At 39.8% G+C, this 19,942-nt stretch overlaps 2 protein-coding genes and 1 long non-coding RNA gene across 3 annotated transcripts in view; 2 read left to right on the top strand and 1 right to left on the bottom strand.

Annotated features, from left to right (window-relative positions):
- The window catches only part of LOC103517223, a 4,442-nt gene extending 3,277 nt beyond the window's left edge, over positions 1–1,165 (top strand). Inside the window, exon 2 of the long non-coding RNA XR_541795.3 lies at positions 924–1,165. This is a non-coding gene — a long non-coding RNA (uncharacterized LOC103517223). The remainder of the gene's footprint in view (positions 1–923) is intronic.
- Positions 1,166–4,712: 3,547 nt separating this feature from the next.
- On the bottom strand, positions 4,713–9,249 carry LOC103517224 (cytoplasmic tRNA 2-thiolation protein 1-like). Its single transcript, XM_008482245.3, has 5 exons — positions 9,145–9,249; positions 7,307–7,395; positions 6,597–6,801; positions 5,784–5,906; positions 4,713–4,868 (listed from the first exon to the last, which is right to left on the bottom strand). The coding sequence occupies exons 1-5, from the start codon at positions 9,173–9,175 to the stop codon at positions 4,774–4,776; spliced, it is 543 nt and encodes a 180-aa protein (XP_008480467.1). The 5' UTR covers positions 9,176–9,249; the 3' UTR covers positions 4,713–4,773.
- Positions 9,250–9,793: 544 nt separating this feature from the next.
- Positions 9,794–19,942, top strand: part of LOC113470729 (putative uncharacterized protein DDB_G0282133) — a 14,356-nt gene continuing 4,207 nt past the window's right edge. Inside the window, exons 1-12 of the mRNA XM_026829398.1 lie at positions 9,794–9,845; positions 11,031–11,064; positions 11,690–11,983; positions 12,829–13,002; positions 14,102–14,199; positions 14,248–14,375; positions 15,118–15,188; positions 16,374–16,561; positions 16,887–16,905; positions 17,153–17,314; positions 18,443–18,564; positions 19,197–19,376. Of these exons, the coding sequence (XP_026685199.1) occupies positions 9,794–9,845; positions 11,031–11,064; positions 11,690–11,983; positions 12,829–13,002; positions 14,102–14,199; positions 14,248–14,375; positions 15,118–15,188; positions 16,374–16,561; positions 16,887–16,905; positions 17,153–17,314; positions 18,443–18,564; positions 19,197–19,376 (1,522 nt within the window). The remainder of the gene's footprint in view (positions 9,846–11,030; positions 11,065–11,689; positions 11,984–12,828; positions 13,003–14,101; positions 14,200–14,247; positions 14,376–15,117; positions 15,189–16,373; positions 16,562–16,886; positions 16,906–17,152; positions 17,315–18,442; positions 18,565–19,196; positions 19,377–19,942) is intronic.

The raw sequence follows: 19,942 nt of genomic DNA, 5'->3' as shown, positions 1-19,942 counted from the left end.
TTTTCCTAGCTGAGGTTTCAACTTTTTGGGTTTCCAGCCAGCTACTTCTTTGACTGAAGGAGAGATTTGTCTCTTCTTCTGGCCTTGGGTCACTCCTTGTATATCATTTCCATCCAATCCCGATTTCTTAGGCGTTTGACTTGCTTCCTTTCCTTGTATCTGCCCACCATTGTCTCTTAGTCCAGAGTTACTTGGTGTATTATTAGCGTCCCCTCTTTGTGCCACTGTATCTTTCTTTTCGTTCAGCTTATTGTACCACACTCTGTTCACAAATAACTTGCATCCTCTTACCACTGCATGATCACCTTTCTGTCTGAAAATATTCATAACTAGCTGAATCCCGTCGCTTCGCTCCGGAATCCCGCTAGTTCATCCCGAGGCATGGCCAAACTTTCATCCCGAGGCATGGCCAAACTTGTAGAAAAGGCATGGCCAAACTTGTAGAACCGATCTAAAATATGGTCGCGTTGCACGTTCCCTATTAGCTGCATAGTTATTAAACTAAAAACATAAAAGAAACTCAAAATGTTGGTCGAGAGCGGAACATTTCTCTCCCTCAGTCTCTGCACTCCATAGTTATCAAACTAAAAACATAAAAGAAACTCAAAATGTTGGTCGAGAGCGGAACATTTCTCTCCCTCAGTCTCTGCACTCTGTGTGTTTCTTATGGAGATTTTAGCGGTCGAAAATTGATCATATCTCAGGATCGATTTAGATTTTCGCAAAATCCTTTCTCATTGCACACCTAGACCATAAAAGGAATATTCCTACCAAATTTCAGCTTTCTAGGTGTTGTGGTTCAGGAGATAGACCGATCAGTGTGTGAAATGTGAATGAGTGAATGAATCTTGATTTTATAATATAAGATTATTATTTTTAGAGCAAGGCTAAACCAATATCCATTTTCCATGTTATCATTACAGAATAGCAACGAAGAAGATGACCAAGGGGACGACGAACTCATCATGGGGGAAGAAGCTAAACCTGATGGGGAAGTGGAAGATAAAACTCAAGCATCCAGTGAATACAATGATCTACTGAAAGAATTTGAACAGCCTAGCAATACCACCAACCTATTGGACTTGTAAAATTTGAAACCCATGGCAAAACAAATGAAGAAGTGTTGGAGATTATTACAAAGAGAACAGAAGAGCGGAAGACAAGATTTGATCATTGTAATGTAAAGGTGGCGTTCCGATCCTAGCTGCCGGGTCGTGCGACCCGGTCGCGCTGCCGAGCTGTGCGGCCGCTGCCTACTTTGCCCCACCAAAAAAAAAAAAAAAAGAAAAAAAAAAGAGTTGATAGTGTATGGAGGGTCAATTTTTTTTATACATGTGCCATAAATGTAAAGTCTGAGCAATGATCAACAGATATTTTTTTTATTATTATTATTTACTTTCTTTACCTATCCTATCTTTTTAAACCTTCCCAAACCTTTCCCAAACTCACCTGATTAACAATAGCATCCATTGTCCAGCCATACAATTCATCATAAGAGAGAATTTTCAAGTCCATCTGATAGTCCTCTTTGTTTTGTTTGACTGTTTCCAAACTATCATCTCTATATCCTGTAATACCTGAAAATCAAATAGCAGATCACAATGATTGTGCTTAATATGTAAAGAGAAGGTTCATCAAGGCATAAGAGAGGGGCTGAGTGCGAAGGGCATCCACTTGTAAAAAAAATTGTGGCCAGACACACACAAAGCCCACCTAGAGGCTGAAGTGAGTGAAGTGTAGGGACCAAGGCTCCGAAAGGTGTGTTAAGCTCCACGAAAATGTCAGCCCAAAGCAATCACCCCAGGGCTGATTGAGAGGCTGACCAAAAACGCCGACCCCGTCTGTACACAGGAAAAGGTGAAGGAAAAAAAAACAAAACTCTGGTAATACCGTGATAAAATCACCGTTAGTCGAACACAATTTCATGTCATCTGACAGTGTCATTTGTCCATACATGGTGGGTTTTGAGTCAGCTACGTGTGACACATTCCTAGGGTGTAGGTGTAGGGTGTATCATCTGTATTATGCCCATGATTAATTCACCGGGTATGATACATGGTGGGTTTTGAGTCAGCTACGTGTGACACATTCCTAGGGTGTAGGGTGTATCATCTGTATTATGCCCATGATTAATTCACCCATGATTAATGGGTATAGAGTTAATATTCAAAGTTGACTTGATCTCATTTTCATGTGATTTGCCCTTGCAGGGGGATGACAGTAACGTCTGGTATAGTTACCATAGCCAAGGACAGTTCCAATCTCATTGGAATCAGTATAGGAGGCGGAGCTCCTCTGTGTCCTTGCCTCTATATTGTACAGGTAAGTAAAAAAGAAAAAGTCGTACATACTACACAGAGTCGTTCATCCTTTTCGCAAAACGCTTCATCATCTGTTTTATCTGTGCTAAGCCGTAAGGACAGTCTGGGAAACTGAGACCTTTCCCGACTCTCCTTCTACATATATATATAATTAATCTCTTTTTCCTACAGATTTTGGTGACGCGTTTGCTGGAATAGGAGTGAGAGAACCACAACCCCGAGCGAGTGAGGCATTCCGACAATTTGGAGAGTATCACAGGCAGATGGAGAAAAATGGGATCGCCACTATTAAAGCCGTGAAACCCGTAAGTGAAACTCAAACCTTGCAGAAGATCGCGGATTCAATGCAAAAAAAATGTAGGTACTCATATTTATTTCAATTGTAAATATTTCAACGGGTTACTTTCTAGTGTTCTCGTATTGGTCCAGCAACTAAGTGGGAAGTACTGTATCTCTTTTCGCCCATCTCTTATGGTCCATCTGATGAGGGATCTTCTATGGGATACGAGCGACACAGACCACATGAGTCTAATGTAGCAGTTGTTTCATTGCTAAGAAATAAAAACGGCAATGAAACACTCGTCTTTTTTCGTGTCCAGCATATCTCTCATATCTTGTCCATCCACAAAAGAGCGGTCTGGACGGCCATGTCACCAGGGTTTCTCTAAGAGGAGACAAACAAGCAAATACGCCGAATCTAAAAACGGCAATGAAACACTCGTCTTTTTTCGTGTCCAGCATATCTCTCATATCTTGTCCATCCACAAAAGAGCGGTCTGGACGGCCGTGTCACCAGGGTTTCTCTAAGAGGGGACAAACAAGCAAATACGCCGAATCCTGCATATCATAATTATGTACCACATTTTACCACGATTTAAACATGAATAATAACAATTAATAACTAATATGACCGGCCAAACACTAAAAAAAGGAGCCCCGCCAAGTCAAGAAAGTTTGACCGCGCTACTAGAGATATTATACGCGACAGGGAAAGTAGCCGTTTTCAGGTATCATAATTATGTCCCACATTTTACCACGATTTAAACATGAATAATAACATTAATAACTAATATGAACGGCCAAACACTAAAAAAAAGGACATTTGGACGCCTCTGGTCACAGCTCAGCAATGGCACTTTGAACCTTGCTATAATTTTCCTGCCGTATTCTGTCCTGGACACTTCGCTTGGATAGGGATAGTTTTGGCAGACCTTGAAAAGAACAAGATACTATTTTTGTAATAATTTGTTCGACTGGAAGTTTGTAATGGAAGTCGCGCGACCCGGCAGCTAGGATCGGAACGCCACCTTAAGAACGGTTCTAAAGTCCATAACAAAGCTGACCATCAAAAATTTTGTTGAATACATTATGTACTTTCCTTCCTAAAGGATCTTTTTCTTCGCCTTTCCGTGTGCAGACGGGGTCGACATTTTTCGTCAGCCTCTCAATCAGCCCTAACTAGGGTGATTGCTTTGGACTGAAATTTGGTTTTGGTTACAAAATTTACAAGTGGATGCCCTTCGCACTCAACCTTTGCTATTTCTTTAGCAAGGGATTCCTTCGTAAAGGATAAGGAAAGTAAAAACAGGCTATTTGAAGTTGCCACTTTCCTGCCTGATTCAAAATGTCGGTTAGGTTTACAAGTGGATGCCCTTCGCACTCAACCTTTGCTATTTCTTTAGCAAGGGATTCCTTCGTAAAGGATAAGGAAAGTAAAAACAGGCCATTTGAAATTGCCACTTTCCTGCCTGATTCAAAATGTCGGTGAGGAAACCTGACTAAAATAGCCACTAGTATGGATGGATGCCCTTCGCACTCAACCTTTGCTATTTCTTTAGCAAGGGATTCCTTCGTAAAGGATAAGGAAAGTAAAAACAGGCTATTTGAAATTGCCACTTTCCTGCCTGATTCAAAATGTCGGTGAGGAAACCTGACTAAAATAGCCACTAGTATGGATAGGTATAAGAACCTTAATGAATGAGGGAACTGGAAAGGTTGTGGTAGATTACATAAATATATCGATATTTTATGGTACCTATGTTACTTATCAATCAATATGTCACCCTCTTACCTTAAAAAGGACAGGTAAACCACTCTTGTTATTATCAATGGTATTATAAATAAAAAATAAAAGAAGAAAAAAAATAGGCATTATTATTTTTATTTTATTTCAATTTAATAAAAATAATAATGAAATAAAATAATATATCTGTTATTCTGGTTATTTATTCAGTTTTCATTAGTTATATTTCAACCCTTTCTCTTCAACTACTCTTCAAATGTGTAATGTATCTGTTATTCTGGTTATTTATTCAGTTTTCATTAGTTATATTTCAACCCTTTCTCTTCAACTACTCTTCAAATGTGCCCGACATTTCAATAATTACTTTTGCCGAATACTTACGTTTCTCTAATCTCCAAAACTGCTAGGAATGAAAGGTTTCACCTCTGGTCACAGCTCAGCAATGGCACTTTGAACCTTGCTATAATTTTCCTGCCGTATTCTGTCCTGGACACTTCGCTTGGATAGGGATAGTTTTGGCAGACCTTGAAAAGAACAAGAAAAAAATGGGGGTATATTTCAAAATATTGTAAATGCTAATCATTTCTGGTGAAGCAGAACTCAAAAACATTCGAGTATATCACAGCAGTAGAATACTAGTGGTTCTGTGAACTGTATACCTCACACAGACTAAAAATGGACCCAGCTCAGTATATGGACAGTATATCACAGCAGTAGAATACTAGTGGTTCTGTGAACTGTATACCTCACACAGACTAAAAATGGACCCAGCTCAGTATATGGACCCTTAATTTCAAGGATCTACGTGCATTGATGCTTTAAGTTCATGTACCAAATTTTATCAAAATCGGACCAGACAATCGCGAGTTATAGCGGAACAAACAGACATCTAAACTAAAAAGAACATTGAATACTTCTAGAAATTATATTTACCTTTAGATTACGGTAAGATACAGCCTCATAATCTCCACTTTGATCAAAATATACTTCCCCAGTAAGACATTCCAGGGGAGCAAGCAAATTCAAGATTTCCTAGGGATATTTTTGTTTTATCATGAAATTCTCGATTCCCCACGCAAGAGGTCCGGGTTCGATTCCCGGCGGGGCCGAGGTTTTTTTCGGCTCTGTGCTTGGAGTTTGGGGTGCACTCAGCCTCGTGACGACAATAGAGTAGCTACTTTAATGGAGTAGCGACCAGTGGCGGCATTACAAGTCGAAGAGACGAGCAATAATAAATATGATGATTGAGTAAATGAAAGACTTGTAATACTGTGATACGCACAAAGTTGTGAAAAAGCTCTCTGCTTTACCACAAAGATTCATTATTTAATTTGATATTTAAAGACTTGTAATACTGTGATACGCACAAAGTTGTGAAAAAGCTCTCTGCTTTACCACAAAGATTCATTATTTAATTTGATATTTAATTACTTATATACCTTTATTAAGCCCCTCTAGGAGACTGCAAGCTTTACATATCTTCTGACTGGATAGAAACCCACACAACTCACACACTTCCCGGTTTGGCAGCTTCACTCCTTCTTTGATTGCCATCTGTTCCCCTGAAAATACAACGCAGATTAAAAACAAAACAAAGATAACATATCGAGGGTGTTGAATCCCTATTCCTGTATTTTAAAGCTTTTCATGTCAGCTCCCATGGCGTAGTGGTCACTGCGCTCCTTGCACGCGGGAGACCTGGGTCCGATTCCCGGTGGGGTCAAACAAATTATATCCAAATTATTGATTTTGTGACTGGCTGTTGTGGGGCCTACTCAGCCTCGTGAGAAAAATGAGCAGCTACGTAATATAAATGTGCATAGTGACCGGTGCCAGCATCGTAGGTAAACATTGGGTGTTGGGCTGAAGGGGATATTTGGAAAATCCTACAATGCAGCAGTGAGCATCAAAGTAGTGATATAATAACACAAAGAAACTCCATTTATTTATTTAACTCACCAAAGTGTTAAAATGAAATAAAAAACTTCTTCACAATTTTTGTGGATATCACAGCATCACTAAGAGCCTCCTTTATTATTTCTGACATTTCTATATTTTTTATATTATTGTAATGCCGCCACTGGTCGCTACTCGATTAAAGTAGCTTTTCAGTTGTCCTCACGAGGCTGAGTGCACCCCAAAATACAAGCACAGAGCCGAAAAAACTTCGACCCCGCCGGGAATCGAACCCGGGTCCTCCGGAGTGCAAGCCTAGTGTGATACGTACTCGGCCACGGAGGTTGCTCACTCACCAGAGTGTATTATATCCATGATGGAAGCAGGTCGGATTTTCTCCAGGTGCTTGAGGAAGGTCCGGGCATGTCCCCGGTACGCGTTGGGAGCAAAAATACATTCCGTAGAGAAGTACACAAGTTTCTTGTAGTAAGCGTACATAACAATCTCCTTCTCATAAGCATACTTGAGTGGTTTACAGCGAGGTATAGAATCTGCACCGGTCTAAATACAGAAGAGAGTATTATTGATATTTCAAAGTTGATAATTGCCAGCCTAGTTAGCTTAGTTGGTAGCGCGTCTGCCTTGTAAGCGGCTAAGGGCCGCGGGTTCGATTCCCGCCCGGGGCGGATTTTATCCTGATGGGATAATGTTCGTTCTCGGAACGGCTGGCTTTCTCCTATTCTGTCTTCCTTCTCTCTTCGATTTCGGGACGATAAGACCATAGCAGTTACAGTTCCCTCTGTCAAACCTCTTCAAAAAAAAAAAAAAAAAAAAAAAAAAAAAGTTGATAATTCAAATTTTGGGCCTGATATTATTTTTGATAATCAGGGCAGAATATTTATGTTACCAAAGTATTTTACAAAATACGTTGATTTATTATTAATAACAGAGAACATGACAATTGACAAGCAATGGACATTTTTTGTATTTTAATATTTTCAATGTCTTTTAATTTGTATGATTTCCAGCTTACAACTTGAGTTGTGTAGAGAGAAATTAATTTTACCGTAATGATATCTGTGCACCTCTGTAGTCGCGCTATGTCACCGCGTAGCACATTCATGAGTACGGTCTCAGCTATATCATCCGCATTATGTCCGGTTGCCACACAGTCCACTCCCAACATAGCAGCACCGCGGTCTAATGCTTGTCGCCTGAACACACCACAAAATGTGCAGTTGTTTTTGCGTCCTATCTGAAACAAAAAACATCAGAAAAAAAGGGGGGGAAGGAATTTTTAATTGTGTTAAGCATATTTAAATGCTTGTCGTCCCGTCAAAAAAAAAAAAAAAAAAAAAAAAATCGTGTCGGTGAAGTGGGAAAGTTTTGCTGAAAGTTGGAGGCAAAAAAGCCATCCATAGAGTTCTAGAGAAAAAATGAATCACTGTCATTTAAATTATATTGCCCACAGGGCATTCGGAAAAAAAAAAAAATTGGAAGAAACAGTGGGACAAGTGGGAACGGGCCTAAAGGACAAAATCCGCCCCAGGCGCTTACAAGGCGTACGCGCTACCCTTAAAGCAAACTAGGCTTGCTACTTTATTTCTGAAGTTTCCATTTATTAGTTTTTCAGAAAAAATTCTCTCAAATAAATACCTAGTCAACAAATGGTATACCCACCCGTAAAAGCCGGAGCTTGTGCCACGGATGGGGAGTTCATTAATTAAACATAAGTATAATTTAAAGCATATTTTTGGGAAACTGGTACAAATTATGAAACAAATCCGTTTTTCAAGTCAATTTCCAACTTCTCCCATTCACAGGACGTGGTATGTCAGCTACAGAGGCTCATAGCGGGTCTCGCCTCGTATCACTCGACCAACATCGATCTACTTCGGGAGAACTCGTTGTTTCCGATTGAAATGGATCTGTCCCGATCCGCATTCCAATACGAGTGTAACCAGGTGCCTTCTTATGATGTAAGTAATAAAATATAGATAATATTATCAATTTATCACTATGTTTGAAAATTTGTCCAAGAGTAGCAAGGTGCCTTCTTATGATGTAAGTAATAAAAGTAAAAGAACTCGTTGTTTCCGATTGAAATGGATCTGTCCCGATCCGCATTCCAATACGAGTGTAACCAGGTGCCTTCTTATGATGTAAGTAAGAAAATATAGATAATATTATCAATTTATCACTATGTTTGAAAATTTGTCTAAGAGTAGCAAGGTGCCTTCTTATGATGTAGGTAAGTAATAAAAGTAATATCACATTAGTTTGAAAGTTTGCCTAAGAGTATAGTAAGGTGCCTTGCTGTCTTCCTTCTCTCTTCGATTTCGGGACGATAAGACCATAGCAGTTACAGTTCCCTCTGTCAAACCTCTTCAAAAAAAAAAGTTGATAATTCAAATTTTGGGCCTGATATTATTTTTGATAATCAGGGCAGAATATTTATGTTACCAAAGTATTTTACAAAATACGTTGATTTATTATTAATAACAGAGAACATGACAATTGACAAGCAATGGACATTTTTTGTATTTTAATATTTTCAATGTCTTTTAATTTGTATGATTTCCAGCTTACAACTTGAGTTGTGTAGAGAGAAATTAATTTTACCGTAATGATATCTGTGCACCTCTGTAGTCGCGCTATGTCACCGCGTAGCACATTCATGAGTACGGTCTCAGCTATATCATCCGCTTTTTTCTTTATATTGTATTTTTTAAGGGGCTTGATTTAAGGAACTATGACATGATGGTTGACTACAGTTCAGGAGCCATTTAAACATGACTAGGGACCATTACCCCAGTATATGGAAAAAAAATCTATTCTGCCATTGCCATTCGGCCAAAGCTAAGCTGCTATAACAACAACATCAATGACTATCATCCGCATTATGTCCGGTTGCCACACAGTCCACTCCCAACATAGCAGCACCGCGGTCTAATGCTTGTCGCCTGAACACACCACAGAATGTGCAGTTGTTTTTGCGTCCTATCTGAAACAAAAAACATCAGAAAAAAGGGGGGAAAAGGAATTTTTAATTGTGTTAAGCATATTTAAATGCTTATCACAAATATCGTTCCCCGATTATTATGATAAATTTTTTATGACTTGACTTGGGCTCAAACCACTAACCTCCAGATCCAAAGTCCAATGCGTTAACTGCACCACTGAGGTTGGTAAAAAAAAAAAAATCAAATCAGAATATTCAATGTTTGGCACTTGTTTGCCTGTCCATCCAAACACACAACTTTGAATTCCAACCTCCCTCTGAACTAATCCCATGGTGGTGGAAAAGTTCCTAGATCTATAAACAGGATGCTGATGCTGTTGGAAATGTTAAAAACATCAACAAGAATCTGAGGTTGGTAAAAAAAAAAAAAAAAATCAGAATATTCAATGTTTGGCACTTGTTCGCCTGTCCATCCAAACACACAACTTTGAATTCCAACCTCCCTCTGAACTAATCACATGGTGGTGGAAAAGTTCCTAGATCTATAAACAGGATGCTGATGCTGTTGGAAATGTTAAAAACAAGAGTACTATGATAGAGGAGGTGGTGGTAGACACCATGGCAGACGAGACAGAGATGATAGGTAAAGAAAGTACTTGAACTTTTGGACTTGGTCAGGATAATTAAAAGAGCAAAAAGAGAGTTCGAAGTTCTAACTTGAAAAAAAAAAGAAGTAAAAAATGATACAGGGAGGTCATGTTCGCCCCAAAATAAATAGAAGGAAGACAGTGTCTCCATTTGTATGATGTGTGTACCCTAACTTTCCGAGGGCCATGTTTCAAGAAATTCTTTGTTTTGTTATAGAATAGAATAGAAAGAATATACCCTGCTTATACTGCCAGGATGAGACTAATGCCAGAATTAAATTACTTTTTTTTTCAATTGATTTTTTATTGAAATACTAGCTGAATTCCGCTAGTTCATCCCGAGGCATGGCCAAACTTGTAGAAAAGGTATGGCCAAACTAATGCCAGAATTAAATTAATTTTTTTTTTATTGATTTTTTATTGAAATACTAGCTGAATCCCGCTAGTTCATCCCCAGGCATGGCCAAACTTGTAGAAAAGGTATGGCTGAACTAATGCCAGAATTAAATTACTTTTTTTTTCAATTGATTTTTTATTGAAATACTAGCTGAATCCCGCTAGTTCATCCCGAGGCATGGCCAAACTTGTAGAAAAAGTATGGCCGAACTTGTAGAAAATAATAAAAACATACGGTCCCGCTGCGCGCTCCCTATTAGATGCATAGTTATCAAACTAAAAACATAAACGAAACTCAAAATGTTGGTCGAGAGCATCGCGGTATCCGCGTTTTGTGCGCAGTATCCGCGGTTTGTGCGCAGTATCCGCGGTTTGTTCGCGATATTCGCAGTTGTGGGTTCGATTTTCTCCCGCAGTCTCTGCACTCTGTGTATTTCTTATGGAGATTTTAGCGATCAAAAATTGATCATATCTCAGGATCGGTTTAGAGTTTGGCAAAATCCTTTCTTATTGCACACCTAGACCATAAAAAGAATATTCCTACCAAATTTCAGCTTTCTACGTGTTGTGGTTCTGGAGATAGACCAATCAGTGTGTGAAATGTGAATGGATCTTGATGATTTTCGCAAAATCCTTTCTTATTGCACACCTAGACCATAAAAGGAATATTCCTACCAAATTTCAGCTTTCTAGGTGTCGTGGTTCTGGAGATAGAGCAATCAGTGTGTGAAATGTGAATGGATCTTGAGTTTATAATACAAGATTTATTCCCAAAATATCATAAGTACCCCTGGCACATACTAGAAATAGTACATCAGGGTATGAAGTAACTTTGATTATTCCTGAAATTTTGTCAATCAGGCGAAACTCGAGTCGGTGTAAATAATAATCCCCAACTAAGAACCCTAGTCAAATAGAAAATAAGGTAAGCCATTAGATTTTCGCAAAATCCTTTCTTATTGCACACCTAGACCATAAAAAGTATATTCCTACCAAATTTCAGCTTTCTACGTGTTGTGGTTCTGGAGATAGAGCGATCAGTGTGTGAAATGTGAATGGATCTTGAGTTTATAATACAAGATTTATTCCCAAAATATCATAAGTACCCCTGGCACATACTAGAAATAGTACATCAGGGTATGAAGTAACTTTGATTATTCCTGAAATTTTGTCAATCATTATTATTAATTAGATTCATATTAGACACCCAAATTAGATAATGGCTTACCTTATTTTCTATTTGACTAGGGTTCTTAGTTAGAACCTAAGAACCCTAGTCAAATAGAAAATAAGGTAAGCCATTATGAAGATGGCTCGTTTTATAAGTACCCCTGGCACATACTAGAAATAGTACATCAGGGTATGAAGTAACTTTGATTATTCCTGAAATTTTGTCAATCATATTTGCTAGTCATTCATTCAATCCTACCATTCTGATTTCCAGACAATACTACGACGAGTACAACAACCGACCGTACAACCGTTCGTACCAGCAGTCCGACTCTCGCTACAGTAGCTCCCAAGACATCTCCTCTGACAAGTACGCTTCCAACGAAACGTTGCACCGCCAGAATCGCCCGTATCGTGGATCCCAGTCCGATTTGGCGAGAAATCGGCCGCGAAATATCGATAACCGATACGAGAGGAACTATCGGAGAGATGGCGAGGGAGATTATGGCAAGAATAATCAGTACAATAATGGGAGGAGGAACAGTCAGCAATACAGCAATAATAATAGGTGAGTCACTTTGGATTATTGATATCGATAGTAATTATCGATTATTACTATCGATATGAGCAGAACGATGGGAATTTTTGGTGAGATGGGGAAGGAGATTATGGCAAGAATAATCAATACAATAATGACAGGAGGAACACTGTCCCTGGAACAGTCAGCAATACAGCAATAATAATAGGTGAGTCACTTTCGATTATTGATATCGATAGTAACAATTGATTATTACTATCGATAGTGGTGGTAGGAGATAGGGATTCCTAAGAGAGAAAATAAATGTCTTTGTAAGAAAAAATGTAAGGGAATCCAAAGAATGAATCCATTTAATTCGAAAAAAAAACTTTATAGCATACTTGGGTTAAAATAATATTAAAATTAAGTTCTTGTTTACAATTATTATACCTGTACTAATTGTACCTACTATAAATACGCCTTCCCTAATTCTCATAAAATATACGAAACCTTGTTTAGACTGCTGGGGTAAAGGGACTTTTCAATCCTATCCCAGCAGGATAAACAAGGTATATTCTATTCTATTCTACTCTTACTCTCACTGACCATTATACCTGTACTAATTGTACCTACTATAAATACGCCTTCCCTAATTCTCATAAAATATACGAAACCTTGTTTAGACTGCTGGGGTAGAGGGACTTTTCAATCCTATCCCAGCAGGATAAACAAGGTATATTCTATTCTATTCTACTCTTACTGACCTTTTTTTTTTTCAACCAAATTACCCTGGCACCACCGAAGCATTACTTCAGGGTAATTTGCCTTTCATTTCAAATTATAAATACTTACAGGAATGTAAACTCTTACTGACCTGTTATTTATTTTTTCTCAAGGTACAACAATCGAAACACTCAGGACCCGGTGGCTTCGTCTCCGGTTGACATTCCGTCGTCGGACCCTGTAGACCTAACCTCACCTACCAGTGACCCAATGGAGGACAATGTGGGCGTGACAGAGCTGAGTGATCAGCTCAACAGTACCCACCTGACGGACCAATCAGAACAGAGGTAAGAAGAGTAAGGAGTGAGTGGGTGAGTGAGTTGTAAAATAAAAAAGAACTACTCTTTTCAGTCAATGATGTAGACCCCAACTAGCTATAACTAAAGGGAGTTGTTTAGACTTACTTTATGAAATTATCTATCTATCTATCATCTCAATCAAAGGATGAGTGATCAGCTCAACAGTACCCACCTGACGGACCAATCAGAACAGAGGTAAGAAGAGTAAGGAGTGAGTGGGTGAGTGAGTTGTAAAAAAAAGAACTACTCTTTTCAGTCAATGATGTAGACCCCAACTAGCTATAACTAAAGGGAGTTGTTTGGACTTACTTTATGAAATGAGGCCTTTTTGCCACCAATTTCAATAAAGCCTAAAGGAATTTTAACAATGGTCTTTATATTATACTTTGGTATGTCTTCTGTGCAGAGGCCTTTTTGCCACCAATTTCAATAAAGCCTAAAGGAATTTTAACAATGGTCTTTATATTATACTTTGGTATGTCTTCTGTGCAATGGGGCTCAACCAAATGACAATTTTTTTCGAGGTAGAGTCCTATTCCGATGTAAAAGTACCCAAAAAAAGCATGGCGCACTCAAAAACACACCAAAACGGTCCCTAAATCCCCTAAAATGTCGCTCAAAGGTCGCAAAAAAAATAACGTTGAAGCAGCCATGGTTTACGACCTCGCATGAACTGACGTCATCACGAAAAAATGGCTGCCCGCGAAAATTATAGGGTCTCAACCAAATGACAATTTTTTTCGAGGTAGAGTCCTATTCCGATGAAAAAGTACCCAAAAAGTGCATTGGCACACTAAAAAACATCCAAAACGGTCCCTAAATCCCCTAAAATGTCGCTCAAAGGTACGTTGAACTGACGTCATGTATCTGACCTCGCATGAACTGACGTCATCATCCGAAAAAATGGCTGCCCGCGAAAATTTTGTGCGTTTCAAAATTCGAAAATTTCAAACGAAGATTTCTCATCTTAGGAAGCCTCAAATGAAATTTTAAGCATTTCTATTGAGATCAGCGTGTTTCGAACTTCCTTTATCAGCGAAGAAAAAAAAAGTGGTTGAGCCCCATTGGTTTTCTTGTATAACTTCAGTCCCAGGAGTGCAGTTTTCAAGGCATGGAATTCAAAACCAAGGGGACTAGAGTTTGAATCCCAGCAGCAACATGAAAAGAGGAACAGGAAGGTCATGTGTAATATTATGATCAAACAATTCATATTTAAAAAATTTTCTATTTCAGACACCACTGAGAACTCAAGGAACGATGACAATAGTAACCCAATCCCTGACAGTCAGGACTCGGGTCCACCCACAACCAATCACAGGAGTGCCGTTCTGAATCAGAGTACAAAATCTTACGAGAGAAATGTAAACAATGCCTCAGCACCACCTAGGGGTGAAGAGGGGGAAACAGTGACCACTCAGCCTCGTGAGGAAAATGAGTAGCTATGACATGTAAATGCACATAGCGACCGGTGCCAGCATGGTAGGTAAACATTGGTTGTTGGAATTGAGATATGTATTGGGAAAAATCCTACAATGCTGCAGTGAGCACCAAAGTTGTGACATAATAACACAAAGAAATTGCATTTACATTTACAAATGTATTTTTATATCATAAGTGGAAAAAAAAAACAAGTAATAATAATAACATGGATGAACATAATTATGTAAATAAGAAGTTAAAGTCGGATATCGATTTTGTCTACATAAGCAATGGCATTTTCATGTCCGGTAAGAAAATCCTTCAGGTCACCAGAGTAGGATCTGAGGGGTCACTCTTGTACATTATGGTAAGAATATTAACGGCCCACCTCTGTGGCCGAGTGGTCAAGAGCACTGACTCCCAACATTCCGGCCAAGGTGATAATTACCATCAGGTAGACCTGACAAGTGCACCTCATCAGGTCCGCCTGTCAGGTCTACCAGATACCTAATGAGCACACACACTGTTTACACTATCAGGTAGACCTGACAGGCGGACCTGATCAGGTGTACCTGTCAGGTCTACCTGATAGTGAGTGTCTGGCCTTAGCCTAAAGTATGTATTTACCTATGTTGCAAATGTCGGGATCTTTGACCATTAGGCCATTTTTCTCTCGCTATGGAGGACAATGTGGGCGTGACAGAGCTGAGTGATCAGCTCAACAGTACCCACCTGACGGACCAATCAGAACAGAGGTAAGAAGAGTGAGGAGTGAGTGGGTGAGTGAGTTGTAAAAAAAAGAACTACTCTTTTCAGTCAAAGATGTAGACCCCAACTAGCTATAACTAAAGGGAGTTGTTTAGACTTACTTTATGAAGTTATCTATCTATCTATCTATCTATCATCTCAATCCAAGGATTGGTTGGCAACTCTTCTCTGCCTCTCTGTCTTGGGTTAATCTCTTCAGCTCACTGTAGGAATCTGTGCCAGCATACTCCATGATCTGCTCCATGAAGCTCATGCGGGGCCTTCCTCTTCCTTCTCTTCTTCCTTCAATGATGTTGACTACGAAGTTATTATGCCTGTATATATGCCCGATCCATATGTGTCTTCTTAACTTCTTATGAAATGTTAATCTCTTCAGCTCACTGTAGGAATCTGTGCCAGCATACTCCATGATCTGCTCCATGAAGCTCATGCGGGGCCTTCCTCTTCCTTCTCTTCTTCCTTCAATGATGTTGACTACGAAGTTATTATGCCTGTATATATGCCCGACCCATTTGTGTCTTCTTAACTTCTTATGAAATTGTTTCAGCTCACTGTAGGAATCTGTGCCAGCATACTCCATGATCTGCTCCATGAAGCTCATGCGGGGCCTTCCTCTTCCTTGTCTTCCTTCAGTTCCTTCTCTTCTTCCTTCAATGATGTTGACTACGAAGTTATTATGCCTGTATATTTGCCCGATCCATTTGTGTCTTCTAATCCATTTGTGTCTTCTTAACTTCTTATGAAATTAAGTATATTATTTTTATTTTTTCTCTACGAGAGTCTATACACTTTGTAAGGTCGGGGACACCCATTGCTGTGTTGAAAAGCCCAGAATAGGTTAGGTAGTTGAAACAACCGCGGAAGACACTAAGACCGCGTTTTACGCAGTCGGAGTGGGCTTCAATTCTGGATTGAACTGGGTATTAAATATAGCTCACTTAAGCCCTTACCCTAGTGGGATGAAAAAAGATTGGAGAATTAATGTTGAACAGGCTTGGGAACATTACTTGAAAAAGAAAAAAAAATCTGTTGTGACGCAGTGGGAATAGGGTGGAAAATCTTGAAAAAGTTAGACTGGAAATTTGGAAAAAATGGACTGGAAAAACGAGAAAAGTCAGGGAATTTTATTTTTCCATTTTGGTAGACACCCTGCAAACATCTTCGTGTTCCAGGTCTCGACAGCAAAACCACCGTGGCGGTCACAGCGACGGCAAAGGCGGCTGGGGAGGCGGCTCTTCATTCCGCCATCATCAGGGTCAGAACTCATACGGATCTAGCCAGGACTACAACGATAGATACGGGGAACCCAAGCGTAAACAGTACAATAGTAACAGTACAGCGCCCCCTGGTGCTAGAGGTGGTAAGTTACGAAGTTAGACCCTGGAACTTCCTTCCTAGTTGTATAAATGAACAAGCAGGTTCGCCACAGAAAATTAATCATAACTCGAAATCGGTTTGCATTTCCTCGAAATTCTCTCTTAATGCACAAAGAAAAGATTATAAAAAGGATTATTTAAACCCTGGCATTTTCAGCAGACATGTGAAACTATGGATGCAGACTTGGCCTTAATTATCTGATCCCACCACTTTTATAGGCCGACATTTTTGAACAGGAACTTGGCTTTTTTTTTTCACATGTGTGTTTTTGTGGTGGATAAACCTTTATTCGGAGGTCAAGATTCCAGATATACTGATTCTGATTTGGTAAATCCTGTTCTAAAAGTACACAGAAAAAATACGGAAGAACACGCAAAGACCAGAGGGTTAATAGAACGAAACACACAAACATATATATTATTAGCTAAATATGTATTTAAAACAATCAACTCAATATATAAAACATCTCATCTAACGACGAGCCCATTGGCAGTGTTCCTATTTCTTTTCTTTAAGGTTACAAAAACGAAACACATGCAACAGTTATAATTCTGTTTTATTTTCTCTTGTAAAGGGACCAGGAGCAGGAGTCGAACCCAGAAGGCGAGGATAACACGGACGGCAGTAACAGTGTGAACTTGGCTTTCCATTGGTCTCGACTCGACTGGACCGAGAGTGTGGATGAAGATGTCTGGGTTACCTCCAGCAAATCCAATGAACCACAAGAACTGCCCAGGTAAGAATATTATTAACAAGTAATAATAATAATAACATGGATGAACATAATTATGTAAATAAGAAATGAAGATGTCTGGGTTACCTCCAGCAAATCCAATGAACCACAAGAACTGCCCAGGTAAGAATATTATTAATCGTATGAAATGTATTTTTATATCATAAGTGGAAAAAAAACAAGTAATAATAATAACATGGATGAACATAATTATGTAAATAAGAAGTTATAGCCGGATATCGATTTTGTCTACATAAGCAATGGCATTTTCATGTCCGGTAAGAAAATCCTTCAGGTCACCAGGGTAGGATCTGAGGGAGCACTCTTGTACAATATGGTAAGAATATTAACGGCCCACCTCTGTGGCCGAGTGGTCAAGAGCACTGACTCTCAACATTCCGGCCAAGGTGATAATTACCATCAGGTAAACCTGACAAGTGCACCTCGTCAGGTCCGCCTGTCAGGTCTACCAGATACCTAATGAGCACACACACTGTTTACACTATCAGGTAGACCTGACAAGTGCACCTCATCAGGTCCGCCTGTCAGGTCTACCAGATACCTAATGAGCACACACACTGTTTACACTATCAGGTAGACCTGACAGGCGGACCTGATCAGGTGTACCTGTCAGGTCTGCCTGATAGTGAGTGGCTGGCCTTAGCCTAAAGTATGTATGTACCTATGTTGCAAATGTCGGGATCTTTGACCATTAGGCCATTTTTCTCTCACATCCCAATATTTCCCTACAATGTCATTGCTGGCTCCTACCTGATAGTGAGTGGCTGGCCTTAGCCTAAAGTATGTATGTACCTATGTTGCAAATGTCGGGATCTTTGACCATTAGGCCATTTTCTCTCGCATCCCAATATTTCCCTACAATGTCATTGCTGGCTTCCAAGGCAGGACAGAAATTTAGGTGTGAAGAGTTTACAGGGGCATTCAAGGAACATAAAGGACAGACAGGAGAGTCTTTGATATTTGTTTTGTGGAGGTGTTGAGCCAGACAGTCGTGCCCAGTGAGCAGCGGAACATAAAGGACAGACAGGAGAGTCTTTGATATTTGTTTTGTGGAGGTGTTGAGCCAGACAGTCGTGCCCAGTGAGCAGCCTAAAGTTATTGTTGTTTCAGATTGGACCCCTCTCCCCCGTCTTCTACGAGTAAACCCTCCCCCCCTCCTGTCCTGTATGATGATAAGGATTGGAGTGCGGTGCGAAATAAGCCGCAGTCTGACGACACGAGTAGTGTTCATAGCTGGTCCTCCTCAAAATTCAAGTGTAGGGCCTTGTAGGGCTCATGCACAGGTCTACCAAGTCCCATCACAGTAGGTACATGCCATTAATATTTATGGGCATCAGAGTGAACTTTTGAATTGTATGGCCGTCATACACGCTACGCCACTGGCCTAAAGTTATTGTTGTTTCAGATTGGACCCCTCTCCCCCGTCTTCTACGAGTAAACCCTCCCCCCCTCCTGTCCCGTATGATGATAAGGATTGGAGTGCGGTGCGAAATAAGCCGCAGTCTGACATTCTGATTTGGTAAATCCTGTTCTAAAAGTACACAGAAAAAATACGGAAGAACACGCAAAGACCAGAGGGTTAATAGAACGAAACACTCAAACATATATATTATTAGATAAATATGTATTTAAAACAACCAACTCAATATATAAAACATCTCATCTAACGACGAGCCCATTGGCAGTGTTCCTAATATAGCTCAATCCTAGATTGATCTCAATTCTGATTTGGTAAATCCTGTTCTAAAAGTACACAGAAAAAATACGGAAGAACACGCAAAAATTTCTAATTGTTTCACAGATATACTATACAAAAAATTACTAGATTTTTTCCCCCTCTAACCATTAATTGTTCTATTCGCAGGACGAAATCAATTCCAAGGCTCCTACTGGGAACTGCCACCCCGGTTCCGGAAGAAATTCGAACAGGAAGCCAACCAGCAGCAGCCGCCACCGCCACGGACATCGAACCCGCAACCCCCGAGTTCCTATTCGAGTAGTCAACCGCCGCCCTCTCTCGGCGATTCCCCTTATCATTCATTAGGTAAGATAGGGTTAAGCGCAACCCCCGAGTTCCTATTCGAGTAGTCAACCGCCGCCCTCTCTCGGCGATTCCCCTTATCATTCATTAGGTAAGATAGGGTTAAGCCCACCTTTTGCCAGCCTAGTTAGCTTAGTTGGTATCGCGTCTGCCTTGTAAGCTTCAGAAGCCAGAAGAGGAGAAATCGGTCATAACGTAAAAAGTTTTATAGGTGCTAGGTCACGGGTTCGATTTCCGCCCGGTGCGGATTTTATCCTGGACGGATAAAGTTCGTTCTCGGCTGGTTTTCTCCTACCTATTGTGTATTCCTCTCTTCGATTTCGGGACGATAAGACCTTAGCAGTTACAGTTCCCCCTCTATCAAACCTCTAAAAAAAAAAAAAAAAAAAAAAAAAGATAGAGGAGTTGTCAATGTGATCATAATAAAAATGTTCCTTCTGATATTATGTTGTTTCATAGGTACCACCTCCCTCCCAAATAAATGAGGAGGTTCAACAGACCTAAAGCACCGTTCAAACCGGTGGAAAATTGGTATAATACGTCGGTGAAACCGTCATAATAAATTGGTA

This window comes from Diaphorina citri, unplaced genomic scaffold, assembly GCF_000475195.1.
Source record: "Diaphorina citri unplaced genomic scaffold, Diaci psyllid genome assembly version 1.1 scaffold1783, whole genome shotgun sequence".
Lineage (NCBI taxonomy): Eukaryota > Metazoa > Arthropoda > Insecta > Hemiptera > Psyllidae > Diaphorina > Diaphorina citri.
Note: the sequence above shows the minus strand (reverse complement) of the source record. Positions and strands in the feature narration are given on the sequence as shown.

Coding starts and splice junctions, on each gene's coding strand:
- LOC103517224 (XM_008482245.3), bottom strand. CDS start 9,175: ATGTTGGGAGTGGACTGTGTGGCAACCGGAC. Junction 7,396..9,144: donor GGACTGTGTGGCAACCGGAC/ATAATGCGGATG, acceptor TGGCAACCGGAC/ATAATGCGGATGATATAGCT. Junction 6,802..7,306: donor GGTGCACAGATATCATTACG/GTAAAATTAATT, acceptor TTCTGTATTTAG/ACCGGTGCAGATTCTATACC.